Here is an 11,504-nt window from a genome sequence, read left to right on the forward strand (position 1 = left end):
TACAGAGTGGAATAGTTAATTTTAAAAAGCTGGAAGAAAGATTGAATGCATAAATTAAATAAATGGTCTATATTCTCCCCTAATCCTTTGCCTCTTTTGGCTAGGTTGACTTGAAAGCATTTATTCACTCTTTTTGGCTCTATTGTCTCTTTCATTTTGCCTTTGCAGCACCTCCCAAAAGTTTTAGCCTCCGATTCCTATTTTTTATAGAATTCATACTATAAAAAGTGATCTTTTTTTTTTTTTTTTTGGAGAACGTGAGATTAAAAAATACCAAAAATATTGGATTTATGTGTAAAGTTTTTTCATTAGAAAAATGTGATTGAAAATAAATTTGAGAAAAAATGAATTTAAAAAAAATGAGGCACAAAGTGGAGCTTAAGTTTTCTATTATTACCTTGAACATCTTGTTCAACGCTACAGTTTAGTCTTGAGGTGTCAATGTTGGACGGCACACAACTTGATTTTGAGATGTCGCGGCATGGCCATGGCCATGGCCTGGCTTGTGATCTGGGTAGATGGTCTACAGTCCATGCTGTGTCTATATTGGGCACTCGGGTTAGTGGAGTTTGGTAGTTTTTGACACTTTTTAAGTTAGACCTTTCTTTTAAACGTAATGGACATAAAGGATTATATTTAAGTGATGGCGACATAGAAAATATGCTAAAAGAAATTGTGAAAAAAAAAAAAAAAAATATATATAGATGTCGCGGCATGGCCATGGCCATGGCCTGGCTTGTGATCTGGGTAGATGGTCTACAGTCCATGCTGTGTCTATATTGGGCACTCGGGTTAGTGGAGTTTGGTAGTTTTTGACACTTTTTAAGTTAGACCTTTCTTTTAAACGTAATGGACATAAAGGATTATATTTAAGTGATGGCGACATAGAAAATATGCTAAAAGAAATTGTTCAGACATAGTTATAAGCCAAGGACAAACGCAGCCGCTGCCAAATGGGATACCTACTTACACAGTGGAGATCATGAACGTGTGTGTTGCGGCATGCAACATTTCAAGGATCCATGTCAGCTGTGGGTGGTTCAGCTCCGCTCGGCTCATCAACCCCCATGTCTTCAAGCGGCTCCACTTCAACGATTGCCTGGTCAATGATGGTAAACCTCTAGAGTACGGTTATACAATCTCCTTCCAGTATGCAAACACCTACAGTTATCCTCTCTCTGTTTCTTCCATTGCTTGCTGACTAAAATCCTTTTTAATGCACTTGTAATGTGCTAAATATGTGCAGAAAATGATTATAAGAGCGCTAGAAAATACTGTATACAAAAATATATCATATTTTTACTATTTATAGCGTTGTCTTGTTTACCAAATATCCATTGGATCTTACTACATCTGCGAAAGGATTTACATAATGGATTACATAAGATCATATGACAATTTATCATTTGTCACTTTAAAACATAATCAACTTTTTCATCAATTCTTTTCCTTTCAAATCATATTATGTAATCCATTATGTATATTTTTTTATATACAGATATATCCATTATACTAGAGATAATAGAAGCACATTAAAAGAACTCGGAGAATTTTTGGTCCCGATTTTTGCATGATTTCCCTTTTTTTTTGTCAAAAAAGAGGTAATAAATATAAAAAATGCATGGAACTTTGTATCCAAAAATAAAAATGTTTATGTTCATGAGCACGTGCACATGCGTGCGCATCATGTATAGTATAGATTTACAGCAATGTTATATTATCTCCAAATGACTCTCTATTTTTAAAGAACATATTCTATTATTTAGAAATCATCTATAAATTCGAAGAATAAAAATTTTGAAGCACTCCAATAGACTTTTTATATTTAACACTTAATTTTATTACTCTAAAAAAATATTTATTATTTTCCTTTATCTTTTATTTTAACTAACTTTTTTTAAAATTATTATATATATTTTTTTATATTAAAAATTGAAATATTTTGAATGCATATAATTATAGAGTTTTGTTTAGCTCTCCAAATCCACTTTTTAAATTAAAATGTTAATTTAAAGAAATTTTGGAGTATGATTTTAAGGGTTGAATTTTAAAAAAAAAAAAACTATAAATTAAAGATTCAACCCTTGAAATAGAGAGCATCTCATATTTAAAGAGTCTCTTAGATATATTCTTATAGTCCTTGCACAATAAGTCATAGAAGAACCAAGTAAAAACGCTTAATGTGAGGAAAATTGATAAAAGAAATGTCATGAATCTCACACTATTAGTCCTTATAACTTGTCTCTGCAAAAACTTATAAGTAAATTTCTTAAGCTTAGTCAAACATGTAAAGAAGAAGCAACTTACCAATAATTAACCTTACCACAATGCACAAAGAGCAACAAATACACGTAAAGAAAAAACAAGGCAAACCCATGTAATAATAACAGCTTGATAGGAATCCTTTTTTGCTAGAAAATGGGATAGTGGAATTATCAGATCAAAGCCAGTCACATCAAGACTCAAGATTGTTAAAATTCTATTACAAGCCAAAATGCTTTTTCCTCCCTAAGGCTGGATTGGGAATCTTTGCTATGCTCTTTTGCATTTCCACTGCTCGCATTCTTCTTCATGTCCATCTGTATCGCAAAGTTGGTCGATGCCAGCTGTAATGGATGAAAATATAGTGTTTGAAATATTAGACAATACCCATATGTAGACGTTATCTTTTCAACACGTAATAACATATCAATAAAATAAACAAAATAGAAACAACACAAAATTAACTTTAATCACATAATTATGTTACAATATCCTTCTTGAATACAAGATAATGCAAATAGTAACTGTGAGAGTGAAATTTTACTCGATACTAGAAAACGCTTTTTGAGTAACTCAATCTTATTGTTTATTTGAATTGTGTGCTTGAATTCTAGAGAAAATGTGAAGCTGTGCGAGACATGTTTATCTCAAATTCATTTGATATTTGATATAGTGGGAATAATGCAATTCATTATCACTACTAACGATAAACAACATTACTCATAGTATAGGACACGAATTGGACCGGGTACCCAACCATTTTACCTCTAAACTAGGAAATGATGTTCAGTATCTCAATCCTTCAATCACCAAAAATAAAATAAATCAATTCTATTAGAGACTTATATAATACTAGTCAACATTGAACGTTCATTGCATGTTATTATAAAATCCTTTATAAGCGTTGTAAAAGTAATATTGGAAGATGTGTCAATGTTAATTAATTTAAAATTAATACCAAAGAATATATACGTGATAATGAATGTTAAATCATTTATTTAATCTCCAATTAAATGAAATTGGATTTTAATTAGCATACATGAACGTAAATGATGAAATACATTCTCGAATGTGAAATTCAAATTGACTTATAATTATAATGAATAATACTAAAATACATATATGAAGATGAATATTAATTAAATGACTTTAAATGTTAATTAATTGAGAATTAATAATAGGGAATTCATACATTAATACGAGCACACAGGCGAAATGAATCTGTCAAATGTATTTGTACATTAACGGTAACTAAATTGTTAAATGAATTAAATACATATTAAAAAAAGAAAATTAATGTGTTATTGAAATAATTGAATAATAGTAGGGTTAAAATCTTTTTAAAAATGATTCTCACTTTACGTGATAGTTAATATATTATAAAGGTTAATATATTATAAATATATTAACAACAGGCAAAGAACAGATTTTAAGAGATGGTTGGTAGTCAACTAAGTCGTCTATGAATAATTAGGGTTTCTATCTACACATTTGTTGTAAATAAGGTTCTATGGTGTAGTGGTTAGCACTCTGGACTTTGAATCCAGCGACCTGGGTTCGACTCCCGGTAGGACCTTTTTTTATTAATAACTGCAGTTTGAAAGCCTCATAAATTTTGGGGCTGCTCGTCCAATTTCTGTTTGGAGATAAAATGGACTGGGCAGTTTAAAACTTGTGTTGGTCACTAAATATTATCCCCAGTCGATTCATTAAAAAAATTTAATTTTTTAGTAAATTTTAATAAAATTTAAGAATGCAATGTTGAAAAGTTAATAAAGTTTATGCATGAAAATGAATTTTAGAAGTTTAAAAAATGTGTTAGTCATCAGAAACTAAACCCAAAGCTCAACTCTTGAGTTATTTTCGTGTCGTGGAATCAACGGATTTAGTATTCAAAATTTAATATAATTTTTATGTCCAAAAGTGCAATTTCTATGTCCCAATTAAATGCCATCGAACGTCAAAATATCAAAATGATTCTTGGCTAGAACTCGATTAATTGTGACCTTGCATTTGACTCTAATGCAACCCAGATTAAGCTATTTAATCCTCGACCCTTCACCTTTTCCAGTTCACTGCTCAAAACAGGTTATAAATTGTCTGTCTAACATGATGCCCGTGCTCAGCCGACTGCATTCATATTCGTGGCAAATTTCTGTTATCTTTCAAGATATGCCTTCTGTACAGCCATACGATAAATTACTACATTTTATCCACGATACTAATTTCTTTGCAGTATTATTTAGCAATGCATTGAAGGCAAAAACTTGTAAGTTGCAGCCCTTTTGGTTCGCCAGGAAATTATCAATTCATAACATTACTAGCAAAAATATAACCAACATCTCACTTGGTAGAAGTAGCAAAAAGGTTACTAAGAATAAGCTTTAGAGATCAAGAAAAGTCACTCAGAGACACAGATTTAATTTCACTGCATGTTCTGGAAGCGTTTCATGATGATGAGACTCATATCCATGTAACGTTGAGCACAGTTGGTGAGACAAGACGACTCGCTAGAACTGAACTTGCTCCCAGGAGTGCCTGTGATGCATTTGTCCCAGCAAACAGTTGTAAGCTTCGCAATCATTTCATTAACCATAGCCTTCTCCTTTTCTTGCTGTAAAGATTCAGATATCATTGTCAAAAGTCAGAAAGACGGGATCTTACATGCCAAAGCTTTGACGAGTCAACAAATGACATAAACTATAGACGAAGCTTATTTGGATACTAAGAGGGTTTATTGGAAAGAGATGTTCTGACTGATTCAAATGAAGACTGGGTATGGCAATAATTAGAATGCCACATGAAAAAACAATGGACAAGAGTACTGCTTCGTTGAACATAAGACCCTTTATCCCCCATAAAAATCTGAATTTATCACATATGGTTTTACAAAGTTATGCACAAAACAAAACAGTAATCTACCAGATGCCCAATGTCCACATAACATGCCATCTAATATGTATAAAATTGAAACCATATTTTTGTCTAAATATGCAGCAGCTTTTGGATTCTCTAAGTTTCCACTCTTTAAATTAAGCCTCTGTTTGTTAAAAATTCTTTAAAATTTATTTTTTCCCCAAATTCATTTCAGTCACACATTCTTTCAAAGAATTGATCTCCTGCCCACTGAGGGCACGATAAAAACTTCTCACCACTGATGTAGCAAGAGAAATTTAATGAACCTTAATTATGTTCTCTGAATTTATGACTATTTTAAGGAACAATAATTAAGGTTCTTTTACCAGCAGTAGGAAGTTTTTATCCTGCCCCGAGTGGGCAGAAGATTAGGCTTGCATTCTCCCAATACAATAAGTTTGCACGTAAACCAACAATTTTTGGCTACATTTAACCACACATTTTTCAAAAAAGTCACTTTTCACAAAATCTATTCTCAAAAAATCTTCATGAAACATGCCATAGACATCTACTCGAGCACTAATACCAAAATGACAACTGCGAGGCACATGGGCTTCTAGCATCTAAACCAGCATAGGCATGAATAAGCCAAAGTGAACACTTCATTTTTCAGATTGTTAAGAAAGCCATTTTTATTTTTGAAATAAATAAATAAAGAGGAAGAAGAAGAAAGAAGAATAAGGGACAAAAGGTCTAAGATATCTAGTTAACTTCTTGTCTTCTTCCATATTCAAATGTCCCTACATCTCCTCCACCTCCATAATTCAATTTTCATAATTGGAAGAAATGTTCTTCTCCCTCCAAAGCAGAAAATAGTTTCAGACATTAGGGCAGCATTAAAAAAAAAAAAAAGGTTTTAACCTCAATTTATCCCAAAAGCTGATATGTAAATAACAACTTGAAAGTGAAATAAAACAAGTAATAAGGGACAGCTATAGAATTTCCTCATTGAACTGGCAATGAGTGAACCCATCATGGAAATTTGGATTTATATTCCTGAAACTGCATAAAAGAAATATTCAAGGCCGAAGAAGACAATCCCCATCACCAAACCACAGGCAAACAATGCATTTGAATGCTTCCAGTAGATGCATAAATTATTTGAACAAGCTCGATAACATTATAACATCGAGTTCGTTTGGAAATTTTAGCAGTATGGAGCACAACATAATAAATAAACGAATACATAGTTTTCGAAGTTCTTACACTGATAAATTGCTGCAATTCAGGGGAGTTAAGAGAAGAAGAATCCATTGATTATCCGATAATTTCCTTTCTGGTAAGTGAAACGTGAATCTGAACCACTCTCTGTCACGGTCTAATCTAATGGGAGAAAAACCCTAACAAAACCCAAGAAAAGAGATGTCAAATAGGATTGAAGATTTGGGCCTGGGCCAGTTCGGTAACTTTGAAAAATTAATATAAATAGCACAAAAATGCGTTCGTAACAAATATAGCACCCTGACAGTCAAATTCCAATTATCTTCTTCTCCAACAGAATTCCCGCAATAATACACAAACAACCAGGTCTACCCACTCTCTCTCTATTCGTACTATTCATTTATGTATAGTTTCACACTCAGCAACATTCTTTTAACATCTTGTTAGCTCTATTTACTGGTAACTGCTATATATATATAATTGTACCATAACGTATACAGAATTCTCTGTCCAGAATATGATTTGATCTGATTTTACTTCTATATGATCTTTTGTACCGTTGGTGTAAATCTGGTAAATTGAAAAGAAGACAACTGTTGGGAATTATAAGGCGAAGAGTGGCCTCCGTGAAATAGTTCTGGTGTAACTCGTGTCTTTTTTATGAAAGAGTGGTCTCTTGTCCTCTGGTGATGCTGCAAAAAGAGGCTGGGGGCTCACTCTCCCATTTTATCTCCGGTGTGAGAATCAGTAATCGTTTTTAGATAAAGAATTGCAATAGTTACAGAGGAAAGTATTTTTTCCTGAAAAAAGAAAGAACCCCGTGATACATCCATAAGCTATTTATAGGCGTCTGGCATCACGTAACAACTGGACAGTTGCCATCCACGTGTCCCCATCAGTCTAGCATCACATAATCGCCGGACAATTGTCATCCACGTGTCCTCATGAAACCTGCCCACTCCTCAGACGGTTTTTTCCATTTATTCAGTTACCCAGGTAGTGGGTTTAATGATGATCGTTCGATGGTTGTTGACTGATTCCAATGTTGTTCGGGTAGACGGCGATTGCTCCGCGCGTGACGGGAGTCGAACTAGCATAGCAATTAGCATTCTAATATGACTAGCATCACCTAACATGTCAAAGCTGTCTGCACCTTACGAGCAAGCGAAGGTAGCGTCGGTCGAGCTGACACTATGGGAGTCGCCATATTATGATAAGCGTTACCCGACATAGCGGGTGTCATCCTCTCTCTACCAGTCATCCCAATTAATTATTTGAACCGTCCTCTTACCAGCATGGTGGTACTGTGCCTCTCCAAAAAATCCCTCCATACGTGTAGGGCCAAGCGGTGTATACTAACCCGTAGGGCCAGGCCGGAGGTGGGGTTTCTGGAGTATGGGGCCGCAGTGCGGTGGGGCCAGTCACTTTAAAAAGTTTACCCTACACAGTTTTGCCCCCAGGGCATATCTCCCAGTGGCAAAGGGGAGGGTGGATAGGGCTCAGCGCGGCAGTGTGCAGAGTTCGATTCCCCGCAAGGTGGAATTGGCTTTGTTGCAAGCGGGAGTTACCAAATGGGTTAACAGCCTTGGCCTATCCATGAGCTCTTCACCCTGGCTCCTGGGAGGCACATCCTGCGATTTACCTCCTCCACGATGGCCCAGGGCAGGGTCGGTGGGGGCCCTTAAGGTTGGGGTTCAACCTTTTTTTTAATTATTTGAACCACATGATATCATCCTGTAAAGGCATTCCTGCTCTGGTAAATGCAGATTGTTTGAATTAATTATTTTGAATTTTACACTTTTTTAGATTTTTATGTGACTTGAAGATATTTTTTATGCTTTCTATTGAGAGACTTTGGAGCAAGGAATTCGAGTAGTTGCGTCCCAGGCATATTTTTCTAACAGGAAAAAGGTAATATGTGTTCACTTTATCTATTTTAAAACCACCACACATCCACATTTCTGACTGAGTATACGTACAAAAATGCCTTTTTAAGGGATTAATGCAATTGGTTGCACCATTTTTGCACAGATGACAGCGCGTGATGCTTTAAATTCAGCACTTGATGAAGAAATGTCTGCTGATCCCAGAGTGTTTTTGATGGATGAAGAGGTAATTGTACAAATGTTGACCTGGTTCATTTAATCTTTTTACTTGCCGCAACATTTTTTTTTTTTTTTTAGGACTTATTATGTGCTCTTGTACAGGTTGGTGAATATCAAGGTGCATATAAGGTGAGCGTTGGCCAATGTTTAATCCCAAAAATTGACATATTCAGAAATTTCGTTATAAATTGTCTAGTTAATATGGGATTTCGTTCGCACTTTTATGTTCTTTTAGTAATCAGTTTTTGAGTCACTGCATTGCCTTCCAGATCACCAAGGGGCTCCAGAAAAGTATGGTCCTGAAAGGGTTTTCGATACACCAATTACCGAGGTTGGTTTTTGCCCTCTACTTTATAACACGTTTGGCTCAGAAGATTTGATATGATTAAACAGTATTAAATAAGAAAAGAATGTCGAAATCTTCTTTATCATACTGTGTACCATGATTTGTTAGATTTTGGTAGGAAATCTTTTCCATGCTCATCAATATGATATTTTGTAGGCTGGCTTTGCTGGGATACTATGGCCTGAAGCCTGTAGTCGAGTTCATGACGATTAACTTCTCATTGCAGGTCTTTAGCTAATCCTCGTCTCTATGTTTACTTGAGTGGGATTGGACGTTATTGTTGGCAAGTGAAATATTTTGCCTTTAAATAGAAATGACTGGGTTCACAATTTGATGCTGTCACATGTAACCTGAGCGTGTTCATCTTCATCTGTTGCTAGCCATTGATCATATTATAAATTCTGCAGCAAAATCAAACGACATGTCCACTGGTCAGATATCAGTGCCTATTGTTTTTAGAGGTCCTAATGGTGCTGCCGCTGGTGTGGGCGCTTAACATTCCCACGTACGAGTTCTCTTAATGCCATCTTCTTGTTTAAGCAAGGTTACTATAGGATTCCATTTAGATTTCTATGTGCCTGTGTATAAGCAAGGCTCTTTGTTACAGCGTAGAAGATGAAGGTCGAGTGGGATAGAGTAGCGTCCTTACAACTACACTATTAAGGCTTGAGGTTTCATCTTAAAATGTCAATTTTATCAAAAGGAGTATTTCAAACTCTTATAAATCTATTTATATTTCGGTTTTTAATCGATATAAAATTTATCCCTTAACATGTCCCAATAAGATAATGACTCATTTGAGTATATCAATCTTAAATCTGTGTGCTTATTTGAGTCTTTATTGAATCGAATGACTAGTTGAAGCTTATTGATCTCTCACATCATATTAAGAAACGATCAACTTTATTAAGAGGAGTAGCTCAAACTCTTATAAGTTAATTTATATTTAGATTATTAACTGGTGTGAGATTTATACCTTAACATACACGATTTCATTTCTAGTTTCTAATGGCGAAAATTCTAACACAAGAGGCCTTCTTTCGATTGGAAAAATGGATTCTATTTTTCAAACGAGAGAGAATGAATGCATTATCTCGACTGTGGATTCTTCTTATAGCCTTGTTTTGACATTTGCAGTGCTATGCAGCATGATATGCCTCTTGTCAAGGGTTAAAAGTACTAGCTCCATGCCTCCATATTCATCAGAGGATGCTCATGGCCTCCTAAAAGCTGCTATAAGGGATCCAGATGCTGTTGTCTCTGGAAAACGAATTGCTGTAAGCAGCAATGTTCCATTTTTATACGAATGATTTTTCAGCATAAACCTATTTTTGTGTTAGTTACTCTTGTGGTTTTTATCATAGGTATGGCGAATCATTTCCTGTTTCAGTAGAAACTCTTGATTCTAGTTTCTGTGTTCCAATTGGGAAAGCCAAGGTATTTACTCTAAATTATATATTGTTTTTTATGCTTGCAGTGTATAAGTTTGTCATTTCTCTCCTATATAGAACGAGAAGGAAAGGATGTGACCATCGCTGCTTTCTGAGAAGGAAAGGATGTGACAATCGCTGCTTTCTCAAAAATGGTTGGCTATGCTCTTCAGGTTTGTCATCATATTTGTATGAATAAATATGCATGTTCTACCCTTTCGTATAATAATATTTAGGCTGCCGAGATTCTCGCAAAGGATGGAATCAGTACTGAGGTAACTCGGAGAATGTTTATACACGATGACAAAGAAAAATAGTTTTTTGTTATTTTAGTTCATATTTTTTTTATCTGCGGGTGATAACTCTTCGCTCCATCCGCCCTCTTGATAGATTGACGATATATGATTCTGTCAAAAAAACCAATAGGCTTGTGACTGTCGAAGAAGGGTTTGCCCAACATGGTATCGGTGCAGAAATATGGTACCTTTTTACGATACTGCACCTCTCTTTAGTCATTGAGATTGTCCCCTTTTTCGTCTTTCGTACTTATTAAGTATATTCATTTCTTCAGTGCATGAGATGTTGAAGAATACTTGGATTATCTTGATGCACCTGTTGAGAGGATTGCTGGGACAGATGTTCCAATGCCTTGTGCGGCAAATCTTGAATGGCTCTCCCGGAGGTTAATCCTCCTACACTTGTCTCTTCTTGTCCTACAATGTCAATGATTTTATAGGTTTTTCCTTTGTAACCTATTCACCAGTGTGCAGCAAAAAGGACATGTTACAGATCAAATTCAATGACTGCGACTGCTTAAATAACCAGAAATACAAGGCTTCTAATGTTTCTAGAGTTTCTTTTGCACAAGTTCTTCAGTTGGGTCAAAAAATAAAATAAAACCTCGACCTATTGACTCCCATAATATCCAGGTTAGTGGCAACATCGACAACAAATGTTGACACGGAACAAGGTTTGGTTTGTTGAACATTTCATTTCTGCTTGCTGACACAAGAAAACATTTAGGCAATAGTGAAGACATCAATGATTTCAGTCAGTTAATCTGATTAGAAACAAATTGGTAAAATTCCAGTTTTCATGCTTGTTGCCTAACCATAATCAAGAATCAAAATTCCCACTCTTGTATATTATATCACCTAAACATATACACGGCTCATTTTATAATGTGTGCCTTTATTCTCTCAGAAAGTGTGTCGCACAAGTAAGAACTACTCGACTCATTGAGCATACATGCTACAATTCACGTGCATTAATAAAGACAAGGTA

The 11,504-nt window shown here is 35.0% G+C and overlaps 3 protein-coding genes and 1 non-coding gene across 4 annotated transcripts; 3 read left to right on the forward strand and 1 right to left on the reverse strand.

Annotated features, from left to right (window-relative positions):
* The first annotated feature begins 714 nt into the window (after positions 1 to 714).
* On the forward strand, positions 715 to 1,201 carry LOC111391269 (TPD1 protein homolog 1-like). The gene is made up of 2 exons (XM_023016441.1): positions 715 to 791; positions 889 to 1,201. The coding sequence occupies exons 1-2, from the start codon at positions 715 to 717 to the stop codon at positions 1,199 to 1,201; spliced, it is 390 nt and encodes a 129-aa protein (XP_022872209.1).
* Positions 1,202 to 3,766: 2,565 nt separating this feature from the next.
* On the forward strand, positions 3,767 to 3,838 carry TRNAQ-UUG. Its single transcript has one exon. It is a non-coding gene; the product is annotated as a tRNA-Gln (tRNA).
* A 677-nt stretch (positions 3,839 to 4,515) lies between these two features.
* Positions 4,516 to 6,563, reverse strand: LOC111391259 (mitochondrial import inner membrane translocase subunit TIM8-like). Its single transcript, XM_023016432.1, has 2 exons — positions 6,385 to 6,563; positions 4,516 to 4,876 (listed from the first exon to the last, which is right to left on the reverse strand). Exons 1-2 carry the CDS (start codon positions 6,430 to 6,432, stop codon positions 4,688 to 4,690), a joined length of 237 nt encoding a protein of 78 aa, XP_022872200.1. The 5' UTR covers positions 6,433 to 6,563; the 3' UTR covers positions 4,516 to 4,687.
* A 1,505-nt stretch (positions 6,564 to 8,068) lies between these two features.
* Positions 8,069 to 9,425, forward strand: LOC111391250 (pyruvate dehydrogenase E1 component subunit beta, mitochondrial-like). Its single transcript, XM_023016420.1, has 6 exons — positions 8,069 to 8,250; positions 8,371 to 8,451; positions 8,547 to 8,573; positions 8,714 to 8,775; positions 8,947 to 9,016; positions 9,198 to 9,425. The coding sequence occupies exons 2-6, from the start codon at positions 8,371 to 8,373 to the stop codon at positions 9,309 to 9,311; spliced, it is 354 nt and encodes a 117-aa protein (XP_022872188.1). The 5' UTR covers positions 8,069 to 8,250; the 3' UTR covers positions 9,312 to 9,425.
* The last annotated feature ends 2,079 nt before the right edge of the window (positions 9,426 to 11,504 follow it).

This window comes from Olea europaea, unplaced genomic scaffold (assembly GCF_002742605.1).
Source record: "Olea europaea var. sylvestris unplaced genomic scaffold, O_europaea_v1 scaffold770, whole genome shotgun sequence".
NCBI lineage: Eukaryota > Viridiplantae > Streptophyta > Magnoliopsida > Lamiales > Oleaceae > Olea > Olea europaea.